Source organism: Antechinus flavipes, chromosome 6 (assembly GCF_016432865.1).
Source record: "Antechinus flavipes isolate AdamAnt ecotype Samford, QLD, Australia chromosome 6, AdamAnt_v2, whole genome shotgun sequence".
NCBI lineage: Eukaryota > Metazoa > Chordata > Mammalia > Dasyuromorphia > Dasyuridae > Antechinus > Antechinus flavipes.
The window spans coordinates 101,418,509-101,443,299 of NC_067403.1; the positions used below are offsets into that span (position 1 = coordinate 101,418,509).

At 32.7% G+C, this 24,791-nt stretch overlaps 1 protein-coding gene across 8 annotated transcripts in view; it reads right to left on the minus strand.

The window, feature by feature from the left end:
• NEK1 (NIMA related kinase 1) overlaps positions 1 to 24,791 on the minus strand; it is a 155,588-nt gene that overhangs the window by 93,216 nt on the left and 37,581 nt on the right. For all 8 annotated transcript variants that reach the window (XM_051966368.1, XM_051966366.1, XM_051966365.1 and 5 more), the window contains exons 11-12: positions 20,520 to 20,580; positions 18,012 to 18,169 (exon numbers count right to left, since the gene is read on the minus strand). In XM_051966368.1, coding sequence (XP_051822328.1) covers positions 18,012 to 18,169; positions 20,520 to 20,580 — 219 coding nt within the window. The remainder of the gene's footprint in view (positions 1 to 18,011; positions 18,170 to 20,519; positions 20,581 to 24,791) is intronic.

The window sequence follows — 24,791 nt, forward strand, 5'->3', positions numbered from 1 at the left end:
CTTAAACTAGCTCCAGCACATCTGAATTGATGCGTTTGCTTTTGTTGTTCTCATAAAATTTTCTCTTTGATCTGGGGATTATGAAATTCAACAATAATATTCCTCTATGTTTTTCTTGTAGGACCTATGAATTTTTTTTCTCTTTCAGCTTTCTCTTCTTGTTTTATCATTTCAGGACAATTTTCTTTGTTTATTTCTTGTATTATTTTATCAAAGTTCTTTTTTTGGTGATAAGTTTTTAGGTAGTCCAATTATTCTTATGTTTTCTTGTCTATTCTCCAGATCTGTTCCTCGTCTATTTTTTCATTCTCTCTCTCTCTCTATATATATATTTTTTTAATTATTTATTGATCTATTATAACTTCTCCTTGCTCAATTCTAATTTTCAAAGAGTCATTTTCTTCCTTAAGATTCTGGATCTCCTTTTTCTAGTTGGTTGACTTGCTTTTCATAATATTCTTTTTCTTGGATTATTATTTTTTAGTTTTTCTTCAATCTCTCTCATTCAATTTTTAAAGTCTTTTTTTGAAGTCTATGAATTCTTTTTAGACAGGTAACCATTTAATGTCACTCTGTTGGGTAGAAAAGGTTTTTTTTTTTTTTTTTTAATTTCACTCTTCTCCTCTGAAAATGAACCCCAGTCTTTCCTATTCCTATAGTAACCTTCTATAGTTGGGTTCTTTCTCCTTTGACTGGTTTTTTTCCTTTTTAGTAAGAGCTTGTTAGTATAATGACTTCTAATCCTGGGGTGGGGATGTGCCTCTGGAACTTCCTTCAATTCTCCCCTCTACCTTGAAGATTCTACTCTAAATGCCTACCATCAGCAGCTTCCCTATCTTACTGCTTCTGCACTCATAGGGAGTGCTATAAATAAAACTCTCCTCAAAGCAGTGCAGGTAGATCTAAAATTCCTTATTATCAGAGATTTCCTCAGTCTTCCTTTTCCCTCAGATCCCTGCCTCCCTACACTGTCTGAGAGGTAAAAATTCCTCAGGTTGGGGTGAGGCTACCTGTACACCTCATCAGCCCCAGGCTTCTCCACTTGCTGTTTCAGCAGATCTATTCAAAGATATTTATATTTCACACTAGCCAAACCTTCATCCTGGGATCTTTTTTCCAACCTTCTCCTAATTGTCCCAGGAGGATTTTGTTCTGCCCCAAGTCTTATTTGTTTTTTACTAGTCTATGTTCACCCTGAAGTGAAATTTTGTTTTGTTTGTGAGGAAAATCTAGAGAGCTTAGAATTTTCTCATCTACCACTCCAGCATCTTCCCAGAATCCTTTCTTTGATACCTTTTAGACTACAACTGTGTCTACCAGAGGATACTAGGGAGAATAAGAATCTTAAAGGTTTCCCAGTCCAATACCTTTCTTTTATAGATGGGGAGCTGGATACCAGATATTAGGGAACTTGCTCAAAATGATATGTCATATATGGGAGAGATGGATTTGAATCCAGGTCCTCTGTGTCTAAATTCAGCAATCATTCAAGGGCAAGCACTGGTTCACCATCTCCCACTGAAACCTCTTGAAACTTCAAATTGCAAACTATTAACAACCACATGAAATATCACAATTTTGAGACAAAAAAACTGAAGTGGTATAAATAGGAACCAATAATATTACTTAGGGGACATACTATGAGCAGTGGAATTCTGGGTATTTTTGATGAAATAAGCAATGGGTAAGACTGGGCAAGGACCTGGGAAACTTAACTCTTAATTCTATCACAGCAAGCAAAAACTTTACTAAGATTGTTTAATTTCCAAATTCCTACAAATTCTCGTACTACAATTGGGCTACAGTGAGCTGGTCAAACAGTGAGCTGGTTAAACACAGTTTGATTGATGCAGTTCTGGCCTCCAGGATACATTTATACTAATATTTATCTGACTCAGACACTGAGCACCATCTCCTTCTAGGCCTTTTGCTTGCTTTGACAGAGTAAAAATTAAGTTTCCAAGGTATCTGAGACAGCTAGGTGAACAGCAGATAAAACTCTGTGCTATAGTCAGAAAGATCCAAGTTCAAATTCACCATGAGACATTAACTGTGTGACCCTGGGTAGATCACTTCATCCTGTTTTCCTCAGTTTCCTCACCTGTAAAATTGCAAATCACTTCTATCTTTGCCAAGAAAACCCCAAATAGGGTCATGAAGAGTTAAGACATGACTAAATAACAACAACAAATTTCTAGGTCCCTGCCCTGCCTTCTTCATACATACCTAAGGAGGTTTCCCCACTGCTGTAGCACCCATGGAACCACCACCATCAGGGCTTTATCATCTACAAGTATCAAGCATTAAAAAGTATGCATATGTTAATAATTCTCTTAAATCCTCCAAAACCCTATCTAGAAATGGAAAATGGGGAAGGAACAAAGAAAACAATTCCCAATTCAGAATTTCACAATTTCAAGCTCTTTGGACTCAGCCAAAACTGTGGTAAGAATTAGAGGCTACAATTCCAATACACTTGTGATGGAGAGAGCCATCTGCATCTAGCAAGAGGACTGTGGGGAATGATTGTGAATCATAACAGTATTTTCACTTTTTTTGTTGTTGATGTTTGCTTGCTTTTTATTCCTTTCTCATTTTTTCCCTTTTTGATCTGATTTTTCTTGTGTAACACGATAATTGTAGAAATATGTATAGAAGAACTGCATGTTTAACATATATTGGATCATTTGCTGACTAGGGGAGGGAGTGGGAGAAGGGAGGGAGAAAAATTTGGAAGACAAGGTTTTGAGGGGTGAATGCTAAAAACCATCTGCATATGTGTTTTGAAAATAAAAAGTTATTATTTAAAAAAAAGAAAAGAAAAGAAAAGAATTAGGACCTCATGAATCCTTCCTATTCAGGGCTGGGGCAGAATGGAGTTTTGTCCTGGAATCGTAGGAAGGAGAGTGTTTGCAGGACAACACAAAGTTTGACTCCAGTACAGAGTCCCTGGAAACAAAGATTTCTAGGATACCAGTTCAGCTGTTTACTATAAAATTGAGGGGGGAAAAGTTTCAGGTACTCTACCAGCTAAGTCTAATAAGTCTCATAGACCAATACAACTGAAAAAGACAATGTCAGAAAGCTATTATCAAGCCACAACTTTTTGCTGCCCAACTCCAAGCTAAGATTTGAGAGATTAGCTGTGGCTGCTTTTAGTGCTCTATTTGCACCGTAGATCCTGCAATGAAGGACCAGAGTGACAATATTCTTGCTACTGAAGAGTCAAAAAAATCTCCAAAACTTTAAAGAGCAAAATGGGGGACCTCGACCAGTCATTTTTAGAGGAAAGGGTTGAAGAAATGAGTGAAAAGAAGAGAATATCTAATATAATAAGATAAAATTCAAAAAGAGCATAAACCCGCAATGATTCCAAGTAGAAAGCTAGAAAAAGTAAAAAAAAAAAAAAGGCTTGGCAACAAGAATAATTGAAAGGGGAAAAAGGGGGGAAAGAGGAAAATATCAAAATAAGGGAAGGCATTACCATTAATAGTTTGAAAGACTTCCTAGAAAGGGAAGCAACAAACTGGGAAAACATTTTCACAGTTAAAGGTTCTGATAAAGGCCTCATTTCCAAAATATATAGAGAACTGACTCAAATTTATAAGAAATCAAGCCATTCTCCAATTGATAAATGGTCAAAGGATATGAACAGACAATTTTCAGAGGATGAGATTGAAACTATTACCACTCATATGAAAGAGTGTTCCAAATCATTATTGATCAGAGAAATGCAAATTAAGACAACTCTGAGATACCACTACACACCTGTCAGATTGGCTAAGATGACAGGAAAAAATAATGATGAATGTTGGAGGGGATGCGGGAAAACTGGGACACTAATGCATTGTTGGTGGAGTTGTGAACGAATCCAACCATTCTGGAGAGCAATCTGGAATTATGCCCAAAAAATTATCAAAATGTGCATATCCTTTGATCCAGCAGTGTTTCTATTGGGCTTATATCCCAAAGAAATACTAAAGAAGGGAAAGGGACCTGTATGTGCCAAAATGTTTGTAGCAGCCCTGTTTGTAGTGGCTAGAAACTGGAAAATGAATGGATGCCCATCAATTGGAGAATGGCTGGGTAAATTGTGGTATATGAATGTTATGGAATATTATTGTTCTGTAAGAAATGACCAGCAGGATGAATACAGAGAGGCTTGGAGAGACCTACATGAACTGATGCTAAGTGAAATGAGCAGAACCAGGAGATCATTATACACTTCGACAACGATATTGTATGAGGACATATTTTGATGGAAGTGGATTTCTTTGACAAAGAGACCTGAGTTTCAATTGATAAATGACGGACAAAAGCAGCTACACCCAAAGAAAGAACACTGGGAAACGAATGTGAACTATCTGCATTTTTGTTTCTCTTCCCGGATTATTTATACCTTCTGAATCCAATTCTCCCTACGCAACAAGAGAACTGTTCGGTTCTGCAAACATATATTGTATCTAGGATATACTGCAACATATCCAACATATAAAGGACTGCTTGCCATCTAGGGGAGGGGGTGGAGGGAGGGAGGGGAAAAAAAAAATCGGAACAGAAATGAGTGTAAATATAATGTAATTATTAAATAAAAAAATTTAAAATTAAAAAAAAAAAAAAAAAAAAAAAAAAAAGAAAGACTTCCTAGAGAAGGTTGGACTTTAGCTTATATGACTAAGAAAGCCAGGGGGAAGTGGGAGGGGAGAACTTGACAAGAGTTTTTTATGTGGGGCAGAAGAAAGTAGCAAGTTCAGAATGACACCTATGATGGTAACTTGAGTCATCTTCTATCAAAACCAATTAACTTGGAAAACAAGACAAGGAAAGATAAATTTTTTAAAAAACTATTCACTCCCTGAAAAAAAAGTGATTTTAAAAAATTGCCACATATTTCATAAATAAAAAAAGAAAACCAGCAAGAACTAATAGAACCAAAGGGAAAATAAAATTCAGAAGACACCACCAGAAACACTAAATTTTATACTCCCAGAAAAATGACAGCCAAGCTCCAAAACTTTGAGAAAAAATAGTCCCCCAAAGAAAAAGATCAAGTACCAACGAACCAGAATACTAATCACCCAAGATTATGCAGCAAACAGATTTTAAAAAGAGAAAGCTTAGAATGATTTTTTTCCAAATAGTAAAAGACAACAAAAACTTATTCTGACAAAGCAGAACATAATTTTATCGTATGGTGTGGAATGGAAGGAGGAGAGAGATGGCCTTTTTTCTCCCTCAGTAAGAAGAAATGATTTATTATCTTTTTTTTTTACAACTGAAATATTTTACTAGCAAAGAAGGCCTAAATACTTAGAGTGATATTTAATGTTAATTGGTTTCACTAAAAGAATAATGATAAAGCCATGTGAATAATTCTTTATGATTAGAGCTGTAGCAAATTACTAAACAAATGTTATAAGAACCACTTAAAATAACAACAAAATTTTAGGAAAAAATTAAGAATACAAATGATATAATAAACATAGCAAGAAATATCTGAGTATTTTTTCTCTAAGTGTTATCTGGTTCATCACGCCCTCTCCCCAACCCCTCCCCCCAATTATTTATTAGTAATTTATTTTTCCCAGGTTATATGTAAAACAAATTTTAACATTTATTTTTAAAACTTTGATTTCCAGATTTTCTCCTTGTTGAGAAGGTATATGTGAAATGAAGAACATTTCCATGAAAGTCATTTTGTAAAAGAAAACATAGGACTCCTGTACTGATCAAGAAAAATAAAGTTTAAAAAGTATACCTCAGGACAGCTAGGTGGTGCAGTAGATAGACCATCAGCCTTGAAGTCAGGAAGACCTGAGTTCAATGGACCTCGGACACTTAACACTTTTTAGCTGTATGACCCTGGGCACGTGACTTAACCCCAATTGCCTCAACAAAACAAAAAATAAACCAACCAAACAAAAAAGTATATTTCAATCTGTATTCAGACATATCAATTCCTTCTCTGGAGATGTTTAGTTATTTTCATCATAAGTCATACAGAGCTGTCTTAGATCACTACACTGCTGAGAACTAAGTCATTCACAATTGATCATCTCACAATATTGCTGTTACTTTGTACTTAGTACATTTTACTTTGCATGAGTTCATGGATGTCTTTTCAAGTTTTTCCTGAGAGCATCCTGCTCATCATCATTTTTTACAGCATAATAGTATTTATCATAATCACATACCACAATGTGTTCAACCATTCCCCAACTGATGAGCATCCCCTCAATTTCCAGTTTTTTTGTCCTGAGAAAAAAGCAGATATAAATATTTTTGTACGTATGGATCCTTTTCCTTTTTTTATTTTTAATATATCTCTCTTTTGGGAGAATTCAAGTAGTGATACTGTTAAGTCAAAATTGCTAAATATGTGTGGTTTTATAGCCCTATGGGCATAGTTTCATATTGCTCTATAAAATGACTGAATCAGTTCACAATTTCACCATCAGTGCATTAATGCGTCATTTTTGCTACACTGCCTCCAACATTTGCCATTTTCCTTTTCTGTCCTATTAACCAATCTAATGGGTATAGTAGTACCTCAGAATTGTTTTAATTTTCATTTGTCTAATCAGTGATGAATTAAAAGTATTTTTTCATATGAATATTGATCTGAAAATTTCATATCTTTTGATGATGTATCAATTGGGGAATGAGTTTTATTTGTATAAATTTGACTTACTTCCCTCTATGTCTGAGAAATGAGTCTTTGCAAGAAACTGGAAACTGAGTGGATGCCCATCAGTTGGAGAATGGCTGAATAAGTTAAGGTCTATGAATGTTATGGAATATTATTGTTCTATAAGAAATGACTAGGCAAGATGATCTCAGAGAGGTCTGGAGAGACTTACAAGAACTAATGCTATTTGATAAAATCCAACATCCATTCCTATTAAAAACTCTTGAGAGTATAGGAATAAATGGACTTTTCCTTAAAATAATCAGTAGCATCTATTTAAAACCAGCAGTAAGCATCATATGTAACGGGGACAAACTGCAACCATTCCCAATAAGATCAGGAGTGAAACAAGGTTGCCCCCTATCACTGTTACTATTTAATATTGTATTGCAAATGCTAGCTTTGGCAATAAGAATTGAGAAAGAGATTAAAGGAATAAGAATAGGCGATGAGGAAACCAAATTATCACTCTTTGCTGATGATATGATGGTATACTTAGAGAACCCCAGAGACTCTACCAAAAAGTTATTAGAAACAATCCACACTTTCAGCAAAGTTGCAAATAAAACCCACATAAGTCATCAGCATTCTTATACATCACTAACAAAACCCAACAGTTAGAGTTACAAAAAGAAATTCCATTTAAAGTAACTACTGATTGTATAAAATATTTAGGAATCTATCTGCCAAGGGAAAATCAGAAACTTTATGAGCAAAACTACAAAACACTTTACACACAAATTAAGTCTGATCTAACCAACTGGAAAAATATTAAATGCTCTTAGATTGGGCGAACAAATATAATAAAGATGACAATACTTTCTAAATTAATCTATTTATTTAGCGCTATACCAATCAGACTCTCAAAAAACTACTTTGATGAACTAGAAAAAATAACAACTAAGTTCATATGGAAAAACAAAAGGTCAAGAATTTCAAGTGAATTAATGAAAAAAAAAATCAAATGAAGGTGGCCTAGCTGTACCAGATCTAAAATTATATTATAAAGCAGCAGTTACTAAAACCATCTGGTATTGGCTAAGAAATAGACTAGTTGATCAATGGAATAAGTTAGGTTCAAAGGACAAAACAGCCAATAACTTTAATAATATAGTGTTTGACAAACCCAAAGACCCCAGTTTCTGGGATAAGAATGCATTATTTGACAAAAATTGCTGGGAAAAATGGAAATTAGTATGGCAGAAACTAGGCACTGACCCACACTTTACACCATACACCAAGATAAGGTCAAAATGGGTTCATGACCGAGGCATAAAGAATGAGATTATAAATAAATTGGAAGAGCATAGGATAGTTTACCTCTCAGACCTGTGGAAGAGGGAGGAATTTATGACCAAAGAAGAACTAGAGATTACTATTGACCACAAAATAGAAAATTTTGATTATATCAAATTGAAAAGTTTTTGTACATACAAAACAAATGCAGACAAGATTAGAAGGGAAACAATAAAACTGGGAAAACATTTTTACAATCAAAGGTTCTGATAAAGGCCTCATTTCCAAAATATATAGAGAATTGACTCTAATTTATAAGAAATCAAACCATTCTCCAATTGATAAATGGTCAAAGGATATGAACAGATAATTCTCAGACAAATAAATTGAAACTATTTATATACATATGAAAATATGCTCCAAATCATTATTAATCAGAGAAATGCAAATTAAGACAACTCTGAGATACCACTACACACCTGTCAGATTGGCCAGAGTGACAGGGAAAGATAATGCGGAATGTTGGAGGGTATGTGGGAAAACAGGGACACTGATAACATTGTTGGTGGAATTGTGAACACATCCAGCCATTCTGGAGAGCAATTTGGAATTATGCTCAAAAAGTTATCAAACTGTGCATACCCTTTGATCCAGTAGTGTTTCTACTGGGCTTATAGCCCAAAGAGATACTAAAGAACAGAAAGGGACCTGTATGTGCCAAAATGTTTGTGGCAGCCCTGTTTGTAGTGGCTAGAAGCTGGAAAATGAATGGATGCCCATCAATTGGAGAATGGTTGGGTAAATTGTGGTATATGAATGTTATGGAATATTATTGTTCTGTAAGGAATGACCAGCAGGATGAATACAGAGAGGACTGGCAAGACTTACATGAACTGATACTAAGTGAAATGAGCAGAACCAGGAGATCATTATATACCTCAACAATGATACTGTTGTATTCTGATGTATTCTGAAGGAAGTGGATCTCTTCAATGAAGAGAGCTAATTCAGTTTCAAATGATCAAAGATGGACAGAAGCAGCTACACCCAAAGAAAGAACACTGGGAAATGAATATAAACTGCTTGCATTTTTGTTTTTCTTCCCAGGTTATTTATACCTTCTGAATTCAATTCTCCCTGTGCAACAAGAAAACTGTTCAGTTCTGCACACATATTTAGGACATACTGTAACCTATTCAACATGTAAAGGACTGCTTGCCATCTAGGGGAGGGGGTGGAGGGAAAAAATCGGAACAGAAGTGAATGCAAGGGATAATGCTGTAAAAAATTACCCTGGCATGGGTTCTATCAGTAAAAAGTTATTATAAAAAAAAAAAAAGAACTAATGCTAAGTGAAATGAGCAGAACCAGAAGATCACTATATACAGCAACAAGATTATACAATGATCAATTCTGATGGAAATGGCTCTTTCCAACGATGAGATGATTCAGATGAGTTCCAATAATCTTGTAATAAAGAGTGCCATCTACACCCGGAGAAAGGATTATGAGAACTGAGTATGGATCAAAACATAGCATTTTCACTCTTTTTGTTGTTGTTTGGTTGCATTTTATTTTCTTTCTCTTTTTTTCTGATCTGATTTGATTTTTCTTGTGCAGTAAAATAATTATATAAATATGTATGCATATATTGGATTCTACCATGTTTAACATATATTGGACTACTTACCATCTAGGGAAGGGGGGAAAAATTGGGACACAAGGTTTTGCAAGGGTTAATGTCAAAAAATTATACATACACATGTTTTGAAAAATAAAAAGATTTAACTTAAAAAACAAAGAAAAAAGAAATGAGGCTTTGTTATCAGAGAAAACTGCTTCAAAATTTTTTTGGCTAATTATATTTCCTCCTACTTATTCTATTCTCTCTCTCTTCTTACCCTGACCCTCCTCAAAAGCATTTTGTTTCTGATTATTGTCTTCCTCAATTTGCCCTTCTCACTATCACCCTTTCCCTTTGAGGAAACGGCCTTTTAAAAAAACAATATAACTTGTACTTGGTTCTTCTCAGGGGTTCAGTGATCCAAGGCAATCCTATACATTTGGGATAGAAGATGACATCTGCATCCAGGAAAAAAAAAACCTATAGAGCTTGAATGTAAATCAATACATGCTATGTTCACTTCTTTTTTCTTTTTTTGTTTTTCCTGTCCCATAGTTTTTCCTTTTTGTTCTGGTTTTTTTCTCCCAACATGATTCATAAAGCAATGTGCATTAAAATTTTTAAAAATATTCTTATTTTAAAAAATAAGGATAATAAAAAAATTTTTTTTCTTTTTTTTTTGCTGAGGCAATTGGGTTAAGTGACTTGCCCAGGGTCAAACAGCTGGGAAGTGTTAAGTATCTGAGACTAGATTTGAACTCAAGTCTTTCTGACTTCAGGGCTGGTGCTCTATCTATTGTGCCACCTACTTGCCCCCAAAGAAGTATTTTCAAAAAAAAATAGATGACTTTTAAGAATTCTTTTTTGTCTGTGCATAACCTTTGACCCAGCAGTGTTACTTCTGGGCTTATATCCCAAAGAAATATTAAAGGAGGGAAAGGGACCTGTATGTGCAAGAATGTTTGTGGCAGCCCTCTTTGTAGTGGCCAGAAATTGGAAACTGAGTGGATGCCCATCAATTGGAGAATGGCTGAATAAATTAGGGTATATGAATATTATGGAATATTGTTCTGTAAGAAATGACCAGCAGGAAGATTTCAGAAAGACGTGCATAGACTTACATGAACTGATGCTGAGAGAAATGAGCAGGACCAGGAGATCATTATATACTTCAACAACAATACTATATGATGATCAATTCTGATGGATGTGGCCCTCTTCAACAATGAGATGAACCAAATCAGTTCCAATAGAGCAGTAATAAACTGAACTCTGGGAGATGATTATGAACCACTACATAGAATTCCCAATCCCTCTATTTTTGTCTACCTGCATTTTTGATTTCCTTCACAGGCTAATTTGTACACTATTTCAAAGTCTGACTCTTTTTGTACAGCAAAATAACTGTTTGGACATATATACATGTCCAATATAATACACATATATTATATTTAACTTATGCTTTAACATATTTAACATGTATTGGTCAACCTGCCATCTGGGGGAAGGGGTAGGGGGGAAGGAAGGAAAAAGTTGGAACAAAAGGATTTGCAACCATCAATGCTGAAAAATTACCTATGCATATATCTTGTAAATAAAAAGCTATAATTAAAAATATATATATATATATATATATATACACACACACATTAAAAAAAAGAATTCTTTTTTGTGACAACCTGCTTTAGTGGATTTGCAAGTAAAATAAAACAAACTTTTAAAAAAGTTAATTTTGTTGGAGGGAATGTGGTAAAAGTGGGATACTAATGATTGTTGGTGAAGTTGTGAACTGATTCAACCTTCTACAGAAACAACACGACACTATGCCCAAAGGGCTATCAAACTATATATACCCTTAGAGCCAGTATCTCTACTGTCCCAAAGACTTCATTAAAAACAAAAAGAGAGAGAAAAGGACTCACTTATGCAAAAATATTTGTAATAGCCCTTTTTTGTGGTGGTAGCAGCAAGGAACTGGAAACTCAGTGGATACCCATCTACTGAATAAGTTATGATATAGGAATGTTATGAATTGTTCTATAAGAAATGATCAGCAGGATGATTTTAAAGAGGCTTGGCGAGTGCTAAGTGAAATGAGCAGAACCAGGAGATCATTGTATACAGCAATAGCAAGATTATCCTATGATCAATTCAGATGGATATGGCTCTTTTCAACAAAGAGATGATTTAGGCCAGTTTCATTGGTCTTGTGATGAAGAGAACCATGTAAACCCAGAGAGAAGACTGCGGGAACTGAATGTGGATCACAACATAGCATATTTGCTTTTTTTTGTTTGCTTGCATTTTGTTTTCTTTCTCATTTTTTTCCCTTTTTGATCTAACTTTTCTTGTACAACATGATAAATATGGAATTATGTATAGAAAAATTGTACATGTTAAATATATATTGACTACTTGCTGTCTAGGGAAGGAGATTTGGGAGGGAGGAAAAAAATTTTGGAATACAAGGTTTTGCAAGGGTGAATGCTGAAAATTATATGCATATGTTTTGAAAATAAAAAGCTTTAAGATGAAAAAAGAAATAAATTAATTCCTATACTAAATTTATTTTCAAAAATTGAGGTTAAAATCATTAAACTCATTTTATGAGAAAACATCATCCTAATATGTAAACAATGGAAGGATAAAACAAATAGAAACACATATAGATAAATATCACTGATAGCAATTTTTAAAGCAAAATCCTGGTTATGTTTTGTATAACTTCACATATACATTCTCAATGTCAGATAAGGGTGGATGTGGATGATGGGAAGGAGAGAATCTGGAACTCAAAAGTTTTAAAAACAAATGTAAAAAAAACTGCATAACTGGGAAAAACATTAAAAAAAATAAAATCTTGATTAAAAGACTATAGCAATATGTTCAAAAAGTTATTCTCTATACTCAAACTGGATTTATACCAAGGATATAAGGACAATTAAAAATTAGGAAAAAAATCACAAAAACCAAAAGTATCCATATCACATTATTTTATCAATAAAAGAAAAGTTTCTGACAAAATACCACATCAGTTTATGCAAAAACTCAACCAAATAACAAAGGAAAACAAGAGAAAAACAAAAAAACCCTATCAAATTGAAACCTATGAAGACAAAGTCACAGAATGACTATTTTTGCCTCAAACTACATACTTAAAAACAAATACTAGTATTATCTATGATGTGAAGACAATAGAATCTTTCTCTATAAAATACAGAGATAAATCAAAGGTTCCCTTTCTTCCCAACATTGATTTAATTCTAGGAACGCTACAATAGGACAATAATGCACAAACAGGCAAAAACAGAACAGACCATTCTTATTTGTTGAAAACATGAGGACTAACCTAGAAAGATCTAGATAATTCAGAAAAAAAAACCCAACCCTACTCAAGACAATTTTAGTAAAGTAAAAGGACATGAAATAAATTTATAAAAATAAAAAAAACATTTTTCTATAGTAATAAGAAATATTCAACAGGAAATCGAAAGGAAAAATCTCATTCAAAAGAATGGATTTTTTAAGTATCTGGGAAATATTCTATTAAGGTATGGTCAAAAACTGCTTAGATACAATTACAGAATGTTCTTTAAAGAATCACTCAAATGAATGTAAACTGTTTGCATTTTGTTTTTTCTTCCTGGGTTATTTTTACCTTCTGAATCCAATTCTTCCTGTGCAACAAGAGAACTGTTTGGTTCTGCAAACATATATTGTATCTAGGATATATTGCAACATATTTAACATGTAAAGGACTGCTTGCCATCTGGGGGAGGGGATGAAAGGAGGGAGGGAAAAAGTCGGAACAGAAGTGAGTGCAAGAGATAATGTTGTAAAAAATTACCCAGGCATGGGTTCTGTCAATAAAAAGTTATAATTATTAAAAAAAAAGAAAAAAGAAAAAAGAATTATTCATATAATTGACAGAAAATTTAGTGCTTATGGCAAAGTCATGACAACATAATAAAAATGTGATACTACCTAAAATCACTTATAGATTTAAGACTATAATGAATAATTAAGAAAAAAAAAAAAAAGAAGATACTTTATACAGTCTGACAATACTATAACAATTCATTTGTAGAAACAAAAGGTTTAGGATCTGATAAATAGGGAATGGCATTTCAAAGTCTCAGATTATACTGTAAAACACTCATCATAAAAAATATCTGATACTGATTAAAAATTTTAAATAAGTAAATAAATATTTATAGAGCATTTACTCTATGACAGGTACACTGTGTTGAGCAGTTTACAAATACAAGAAGAATCAAAAGCAGTCACTGTAATAACCCAATTTTGACAAATCATTTGGGGAATAGCTTCCTATGTGATAAGATTTATTAGGAAAATTGGAAAACAGTTTAGCAGGAATTGAATCTAAACCAACATCAACCATCATATCCCAATAAGCTTAGAATTGAAACCATTCAAGTAACAGAACCAAATAAAGTACCTTTCACAATTCAAGAATTGTTAACAAAATAAGGTTTATAAGCAATTATAAAAGAGGAAAAAGATTTCTTGATGACATGAAATTAAAACTTTTACATAAAACATATCTGATAAGAGTTTAATATCCAATATATATAGAAAATGTGAACATATATGTGAGCAGTATTCAAAGGTTCTAAAAATAGTTCTCAAAAGAAAAATTATAAACTATTATAACAATGTGAAACATGATCCTAAGAATAAGAGAAGTTCAAAACAAAACAATCCTAAGATTTAACTTTTTGCCCAGTAAACTAGAAAAGATGACAAAAAAATAGGAATAATAAATGTTGGGAAAACAGCAGAAATCAAGAGGTAGAGCTGCAAATTAGTCTAATGATTATAAAGTAAGCTGAATTATACCAAGAAAGTAAATGAAGTATCCACATTTTTTGACCCAAAGATTTCATTGGCAAGCATACATTTCAAGGAAGTAGATCTCATAAATACCAAAATATAGATAGAAGCACTGTTTCGTAAAAACAGAAAACTGGAAACTCAGTGGATACCCATCTACTGAATAAGTTATGATATAGGAATGTTATGAATTGTTCTATAAGAAATGATCAGCAGGATGATTTTAACGAGGCTTGGCGAGTGCTAAGTGAAATGAGCAGAACCAGGAGATCACTGTATACAGCAATAGCAAGATTATCCTATGATCAATTCAGATGGATATGGCTCTTTTCAACAAAGAGATGATTTAGGCCAGTTTCATTGGTCTTGTGATGAAGAGAACCATGTAAACCCAGAGAGAAGACTGCGGGAACTGAATGTGGATCACAACATAGCATATTTGCTTTTTTTTTGTTTGCTTGCATTTTGTTTTCTTTCTCATTTTTTCCCTTTTTCATCTAACTTTTCTTGTACAACATGATAAATATGGAATTATGTATAGAAAAATTGTACATGTTAAATATATATTGACTACTTGCTGTCTAGGGAAGGAGATTTGGGAGGGAGGAAAAAAATTTTGGAATACAAGGTTTTGCAAGGGTGAATGCTGAAAATTATATGCATATGTTTTGAAAATAAAAAGCTTTAAGATGAAAAAAGAAATAAATTAATTCCTATACTAAATTTATTTTCAAAAATTGAGGTTAAAATCATTAAACTCATTTTATGAGAAAACATCATCCTAATATGTAAACAATGGAAGGATAAAACAAATAGAAACACATATAGATAAATATCACTGATAGCAATTTTTAAAGCAAAATCCTGGTTATGTTTTGTATAACTTCACATATACATTCTCAATGTCAGATAAGGGTGGATGTGGATGATAGAAAGGAGAGAATCTGGAACTCAAAAGTTTTAAAAACAAATGTAAAAAAAACTGCATAACTGGGAAAAACATTAAAAAAAATAAAATCTTGATTAAAAGACTATAGCAATATGTTCAAAAAGTTATTCTCTATATTCAAACTGGATTTATACCAAGGATATAAGGACAATTAAAAATTAGGAAAAAAATCACAAAAACCAAAAGTATCCATATCACATTATTTTATCAATAAAAGAAAAGTTTCTGACAAAATACCACATCAGTTTATGCAAAAACTCAACCAAATAACAAAGGAAAACAAGAGAAAAACGAAAAAACCCTATCAAATTGAAACCTATGAAGACAAAGTCACAGAATGACTATTTTTGCCTCAAACTACATACTTAAAAACAAATACTAGTATTATCTATGATGTGAAGACAATAGAATTTTTCTCTATAAAATACAGAGATAAATCAAAGGTTCCCTTTCTTCCCAACATTGATTTAATTCTAGGAACGCTACAATAGGACAATAATGCACAAACAGGCAAAAACAGAACAGACCATTCTTATTTGTTGAAAACATGAGGACTAACCTAGAAAGATCTAGATAATTCAGAAAAAAAAACCCAACCCTACTCAAGACAATTTTAGTAAAGTAAAAGGACATGAAATAAATTTATAAAAATAAAAAAAACATTTTTCTATAGTAATAAGAAATATTCAACAGGAAATCGAAAGGAAAAATCCCATTCAAAAGAATGGATTTTTTAAGTATCTGGGAAATATTCTATTAAGGTATGGTCAAAAACTGCTTAGATACAATTACAGAATGTTCTTTAAAGAATCACTCAAATGAATGTAAACTGTTTGCATTTTGTTTTTTCTTCCTGGGTTATTTTTACCTTCTGAATGCAATTCTTCCTGTGCAACAAGAGAACTGTTTGGTTCTGCAAACATATATTGTATCTAGGATATATTGCAACATATTTAACATGTAAAGGACTGCTTGCCATCTGGGGGAGGGGGTGAAAGGAGGGAGGGAAAAAGTCGGAACAGAAGTGAGTGCAAGAGATAATGTTGTAAAAAATTACCCAGGCATGGGTTCTGTCAATAAAAAGTTATAATTATTAAAAAAAAAAAGAAAAAAGAATTATTCATATAATTGACAGAAAATTTAGTGCTTATGGCAAAGTCATGACAACATAATAAAAGTGTGATACTACCTAAAATCACTTATAGATTTAAGACTATAATGAATAATTAAGAAAAAAAAAAAAGAAGATACTTTATACAGTCTGACAATACTATAACAATTCATTTGTAGAAACAAAAGGTTTAGGATCTGATAAATAGGGAATGGCATTTCAAAGTCTCAGATTATACTGTAAAACACTCATCATAAAAAATATCTGATACTGATTAAAAATTTTAAATAAGTAAATAAATATTTATAGAGCATTTACTCTATGACAGGTACACTGTGTTGAGCAGTTTACAAATACAAGAAGAATCAAAAGCAGTCACTGTAATAACCCAATTTTGACAAATCATTTGGGGAATAGCTTCCTATGTGATAAGATTTATTAGGAAAATTGGAAAACAGTTTAGCAGGAATTGAATCTAAACCAACATCAACCATCATATCCCAATAAGCTTAGAATTGAAACCATTCAAGTAACAGAACCAAATAAAGTACCTTTCACAATTCAAGAATTGTTAACAAAATAAGGTTTATAAGCAATTATAAAAGAGGAAAAAGATTTCTTGATGACATAAAATTAAAACTTTTACATAAAACATATCTGATAAGAGTTTAATATCCAAGATATATAGAAAATGTGAACATATATGCGAGCAGTATTCAAAGGTTCTAAAAATAGTTCTCAAAAGAAAAATTATAAACTATTATAACAATGTGAAACATGATCCTAAGAATAAGAGAAGTTCAAAACAAAACAATCCTAAGATTTAACTTTTTGCCCAGTAAACTAGAAAAGATGACAAAAAAAATAGGAATAATAAATGTTGGGAAAACAGCAGAAATCAAGAGGTAGAGCTGCAAATTAGTCTAATGATTATAAAGTAAGCTGAATTATACCAAGAAAGTAAATGAAGTATCCACATTTTTTGACCCAAAGATTTCATTGGCAAGCATACATTTCAAGGAAGTAGATCTCATAAATACTAAAATATAGATAGAAGCACTGTTTCGTAAAAACAGAAAACTGGAAACAAAGTAGAATCCCACCAACTAGAAAACAATTGTGGCATATGAATACACTGCAATATTACTGCATTATAAAAAAGTGTATTTGTGAAAAATACAAAGGGGAATAGTATAAACTTACACAAAGTAAATGGAAACAAGAAAATAACATATATACTGACAATAATGTAAATGTAAAGAACATTATGACAACTAAAGAGTGGCTTCAGACAAAAGATATGAAAATGCAAGTACTTTCCTTACTTGCAAAGAAAGGGAACTCTGGGTAGGGAATACCACATTTAACATCAAATTTAATTGATGAGCTTGTTAGTTTTACTAGACTTTTTTTTAACTCTTTGAATCTTTGTTTCAAGGGTTGGCTGATTGAGAAAAGAAAAAAGGGACATGATAGAGAAAAATAAAAAAGAAATAAAAATTAAAAAACCTAAATGTGTTAACAATGCTGTTTATTATGATAGTTGTACCTGTTTGCATCTTGAAGGTGGCTTCTTATCATGGAATTTTTTAGGCATTTCAATTGCTTTCTTATACGTTAAAGGCACTCCATATTTAGCAGCAGGCTTTGTAATTTTCTGTGCAGGAATAGGAGATGCAACGATCTGTCCCTGAGCAGCTCTTTTGGCTACACAAAAAAAAGGACAAAGACACAAATTATATAAAAAAGAAATCTCTTTTTAAGGGACTCTTCATATCACAATTTTAATTAAAATTCTTTCAGGCTGTAACTCTTGGATTTTAATCACTTAATTTCTAACTTATAGACCCCTTTACTTAAAAACAAAACAAAACATACTTGCTTCCAGTTCATATAAATCAATCTAAAGTCATAAACACAAAAATTCAATAACTAATGACGAGTATATAAGCTACAACACAATTAATACTGAATAATAATTGTTGATGATGATGATGATGATGGCTGTTTTCTTCTAACAACAAAGCCATATACCTCACAAGAGAAATATATTCAGGTAACTAAATACCAAATTTCAATAGAAAGGACAATTTACAAACCACAATAATTAGCTATTAATGTAAAAACTATCAATTTGTTATGTTCTTAAATATTAACTGAATCATTAGTAATAACTATGACATAACTTTAAAAAGATGAATTAGTACAGAAGATTTGTGAGTAAGGAATAAAGATTCTCAATTAATCCCTACTTCAGCACTTAACTGAAGGAAAACCAAGTGAATGGATTGGCAATTTCACTAATTCAGGAATTCCCTCCCATAAGGCGGCTTCCGCGTATTCAAACCTGTCCATAAGGTATTACTATACATATGCTACCAGAAGTTTGGCAGAAGACAGTAACTCAGGGTGTTAGAAACCTTTTTTACTTTCTTCAAAACCACAGGAATGTTAGGGAAGTACTCTAGTAACTTGACATCCCCTAATTATGCCTCATGAGCATTCCATATTTTTTTTCCTTTTAAAATTTCTTGGAATCTCATTTTCCTACTCTTTAGGGCTCCTTGACAAAGGTATCACACCCCTTTTTACTGATTTCTGATACTCACGTTTAATTCTTGAAAGGAAAATGCACAAGTAAAATAAGTGTTGTAATATCTAAGTATTAAAAAGATAGGCCCCAGTTTTCATGGAGAGCCTGGCATCCATTAAAGAGCTCTGCCATTACTAAAAGCAATTCTGGTAACCTATTCCTTTTTTTTTTTTTGCTGAGGCAGTTGGGATTAAGTGACTTGGTAACCTATTCTTTTGCTCAACTTTGGACTCAGTTCACTTTTCATCTGTACAGTCAGTACAAGATATACATGTTGTAGAGCTCAGCAGAATGATTGGCCCATACTAGATTCTTGACCAATGTGAGCTAACTGCCTCTGAAGGGTATCCATTGAAATCTTGGCAGCACTCATTTTTCATCCACTTAGCTTTTCCTTGCAGATGAACAAACCAAGTATCATTGTGTGATGAGAGATTTCTTTTAGAAGACTCTACAGTGTTCTGATGCTACTTACTATCAACATAACAAATATTTGTAAACAGGAGCATCTGCAGCACCTATTCTTTCACCAAGAATCCCTCCTTAAGCTTGGAGCTGAATCTCCTCCATCACAGGTAAATACCTTTCGCAAACAAAACTTTCTGTTGTATGCCTCATATGTTGTCTGAACAAACTAATTTCTGTTACTACATCTTCCAAAGGATCTTGATGTAAGGATGAAAAACTACTTTGCTATAAAATAGTCTGTAAGACATGGTTTTATTGTGAGGATCTATCTATTGCTAGACTCTAGATGACAGAAATAACTCCGTATTTTACTACTGACTGACCTGTCTAAAAGACAAAAACAAGTCTAAAATAATTTAATTTAACTATAGTATAATTTGAATTAGTATCTCTGCATCCTCAACAATAACAAAAATATTTTGATTTCAACAATAAATAATTCATGTATTCCTGATCAGGTGACCACTGAATGGCATAAATGTTTAAATTCTGATCTGTTCTGCATTGTGGCAGTATATTAAGATTGAACTTCCAATGTATTTGTTGAAATTCCTTCAAATAGGCTAATTTCCTACTTCAGCAATTTACACATCTTCCATGACTTGTTCCTCTATTCCACATGAATTACATACTCTTGCTCTTGCTATCACTATAGTTGTTCCAAATCAATGTTTTAAAACTCCAAAATACCTTTATCTGATCATATTCTTTTATAATTCAATTTTTCTCTATGCATTACAACTCTTATCACTATTTTTATCCTCTGTTACCTTTAATTCCTCAACCTCTCAGTATTTTCTTATATCCTATTCTTAACATTTGACCATTTATCATTTGAGGAATGATTCAATTTAACAAATTTAAATCAGTTCCCTATAATATATTGGAAAGGGGATCTATAACAGTAACATTTGCTACAGAATCCACTAGTTCAAATTGTACTATAGTTTTAGATATTTTTTAAAAATGAAAAGAATCTGAAGACATGTTGTTTACCTGGTAGATGATGAGCTCCAAATTTGTGAAATGCTCTGGAACTAAATTCTTCAGCAATAAGCTTAGATGAAAATGAGAAAAAAGTATATAAAAACGTTATTCTTAAAAAAAAAAAAGAATTTCTTTCTAAAGCACAAGTGGGGGATTACATAGGCAGAATATCATGTACACTGTCATATAAGATCACTAAATCTTATATTCTGAATCATGTATTTTGTTGGGTTTCTATTCTAGATTAAGAGTAAAGGAGAAACATATAAAGGACTGCTTGCCATCTAGGGAAGGGTATGGAGGGAGGGGAAAAAAATCATAACAGAAACGAGTGCAAGGGATAATGTTGTAAAAAAAATTACCCTGGCATGGATTCTGTCAATATAAAGTAATTATTAAATAAAAATTAAAAAAAAAAAGAGTAAAGGAGAAAGGAAGAATGATTTAACCAGAAATGATTATGATACAAAAACATAAGATCATCAACAAAACATTTTACTTATAGACATACACACACAGAGCAATAAAAATTTTTCCTTGTAACGACAAAAACAATCTAATGCTGTGACCCCCATATGATAGCATATGCAATATTGACATCTATAGTCCACATGTCTTCTCTACCAATAGAAGGAAAAAGTGCCTTTTGGAATCAACATTGGCTATTGTAATTAATCTCAATTTTGATATATTGTTTAATTTATATTACTTCAATCACCATATATACTGCTTCTTGTATCTATTTTTAAATTTTTTTTCACTCTACAGATCTTCCTATTTTTTCCCTCTATTCTCAAATTCATTTCTTATTGCTGAATAATATTTTACTACATTCATATGCCACAAGCTGTTCAAATATTCTCAAATATTTGTTTCTAGTCTTTTGGTACCGTAGAAACAAGTACTGTGAATATCTCAGTGCATGTGGGAACTGCTTGACTTTCTTATTAGACTTATGGCTGAAAGGGTACAAGCAATTCAATCACTCCACTAAGATAGCTCCAAATTGTTAACCAGAATGAAGTACCAACTTATAACTTCAAAGCTATATTATTATACTCCTTTCTTAGTGCCCTGTGAATAATTATTATTTCCATTTTTGTAGTCAATTTTAAATTGTAGCAAGAGATAAACAGTTGTCTTAATTTATATTACCTTATTAGTGATAATTTTAAAATAATAATATTTTCATATAATTGTTCAACAACTATATTTCTTCTTTTAAAAACTTTTGATAATTTTGAGCCATTTGTCTATTACAGAATGGCTCTTATATATTTCCATCAATTCTCTATGTAACTTAAATATAAGATTTTTAGTGGAGATATCCAATGAAAAGATTTCCCAACTCTTCTTACCTGCTATAACCTTGATGGCTTATCTTTTTATTCTAACTCTGTTTAAAATTTTTAAATAAAAATGGAAATTGTCAATTTTGTCTTTTGTGATCTACTCAATTTCTTGTAAGTTGTGGTTTCTCCTTCTAGCCACATTGAATTGAAAAGCATCACCCTGTTCTCATTTTGTAAAAGAAGTGATTTTTAAAAAATATTCAGGCTAGCTGTACCAGATCTAAAATTATATTATAAAGCAGCAGTTACCAAACCATTTGGTATTGGCTAAGAAATAGACTAGTTGATCAATGGAATAGATTAGATTCAAAGGACAAAATAGCCAATAACTAATAATCTAGTCTTTGTCAAACCCAAAGACCCCAGTTTTGGGGATAAGAATTCACTATTTGACAAAAACTGCTGGGAAAATTGGAAATTAGTATGGCAGAAACTAGGCATTGACCCACATTTAACACCGTACACCAAGATAAGGTCAAAATGGGTTCATGACCGAGGCATAAAGAATGAGATTATAAATAAATTAGAGGAACACAGGATAGTTTACCTCTCAGACTTGTGGAAGAGGAAGGAATTTATGACCAAAGAAGAACTAGAGATCATTACTGATCACAAAATAGAAAATTTGGAGTACATCAAATTGAAAAGTTTTTGTACAAACAAAACTAATGCAGATAAGATTAGAAGGGAAGCAATAAACTGGGAAAATATTTTTACAGTCAAAAATTCTGATAAAGGCCTCATTTCCAAAATATATAGAGAATTGACTCTAATTTATAAGAAATCAAGCCAGTCTTCAATTGATAAATGGTCAAAGGATATGAAAAGACAATTCTCAGATGAAGAAATTGAAACTATTTATAGACATATGAAAAGATGTTCCAAGTCATTACTGAGCAGAAAAATGCAAATTAAGACAACTCTGAGATAACACTACACACCTGTCAGATTGGCTGGAATGACAGGGAAAGATAATGCGGAATGATGGAGGGGATGTGGGAAAACAGGGACACTGATACATTGTTGGTGGAATTGTGAACACATCCAGCCATTCTGGAGAGTAATTTGGAACTATGCTCAAAAAGCTATCAAACTGTGCATACCCTTTGATCCAGCAGTGTTATTACTGGGCTTATATCCCAAAGAAATCTTAAAGAAGGGAAAGGGACCTGTATGTGCACGAATGTTTGTGGCAGGTCTCTTTGCAGTGGTCAGAAACTGGAAACTGAGTGGATGCCCATCAATTGGAGAATGGCTGAATAAATTGTGGTATATGAATGTTATGGAATATTATTGTTCGTTAAGAAATGACCAGCAGGAGGAGTTCAGAAAGGCCTGGAGAGACTTACATGAATTGATGCTGACTGAAATGAGCAGGACCAGAAGATCATTATATACTTCAACAACAATACTATATAAAAAAATGATCAATTCCGATGGACCTAGCCATTTTCAGTAATGAGATGAACCAAATCAGTTCCAATAGAGCAGAGCAGTAATGAACTGAACCAGCTACACCTAATGAAAGAACTCTGGGAGATGACTATGAACCATTACATAGAATTCCCAATCCCTCTATTTTTGCCCGCCTGCATTTTTTATTTCCTTTACAGGCTAATAGTACACTATTTCAAACTCTAATTCTTTTTGTACAGCAAAATAACTGTTAGGACATATATGCTTTAACTTACTTCACATGTATTGGTCAACCTTACATCAGGGGGAGGGAATGGGGGGAAGGAGGGGAAAAATTGGAACAAAAGGTTTGGCAATTGTCAATGCTGTACAATTACCTATGCATATAACATAAATAAAAAGCTATAACAAAAAAATTAAAAATAAAAAAAAAAGAATTTAGATGCTAAAAGAAAAAAATATTCAGGCTACATACTAAATGGAACCCCTACAGCATCCTACTCTTATTCCTTATCAGGGTGTATAAGTGAGCACAAAAAGCACAAGTTTGGTAAGTTCAGGGTATTTACAGGAATAGAATACGTCTATTTTTTGAGGTCTAATTTAGTTAGAGTGGAAGAGGCTATCACCAGAGAGCTGGTCACCACTTGGTTATGAATTCTTAGGCCATGGCATTTCATGAAATAAAGAAAACTTCAAAATGATCCTCCATCCTCTGTCATGTAATCTACAGATGAGGGGGATCCAAAGGGTAGAGTGTGCTAAAAATAACATAATTTTTGAATCTCCTAAGAACATCATTTTAGCTGGTAATACACACCATTTGAGATCATTATCCTGTGACCAAGAAGTGGATAAATTATTGCAGGGACTAAACTGTTAATCTTGAAAAGTTATGGGGCAGCTGGATGGCGTAGTGGATAGAGCACCGGCCTTGAAGTCAGGAGGACCTGAGTTCAAATCCGGCCTCAGACACTTTACACTTCCTAGCTGTGTGACCCTGGGCAAGTCACTGAACCCCAATTGCCTCAGCAAAAAAAAAAAAAAAAAAAGAAAGAAAGAAAAGTTATTATAAATATAACCAAGAGATAAAAGGAAGTTGCAGCTAAATAGAAGGATGAAACAGCAAATAACAGAAATTGTTAGAGCTGGTAAACCCTAAGATCAGCAATAAATACAGCATGATATATTGGCCATTCTATACTGCAATTTTCACAATAAGCATTTTTAAAAATCTTTCACCAATTTATGCATAAAAACTAGTGGCAAAAGATAAAAGGATAGAGAAATTCTACAAAGACCTTGATAAAACCCTCCAAATTAAACCACCATATATTTTGCCTGTGGTAATACTTCAATGCAAATATAGTTATAGTGAAGGATGATAAAAAATATGTCAGAAAATATGCTTCAGGAATAAAAAAATGAGAGAGACCAAAGAGTTACAAACTACACAGAAAACTCATGTCTATATAAAATGAATATATTTCTTAAAAGCTGGAAAGCACTGGAT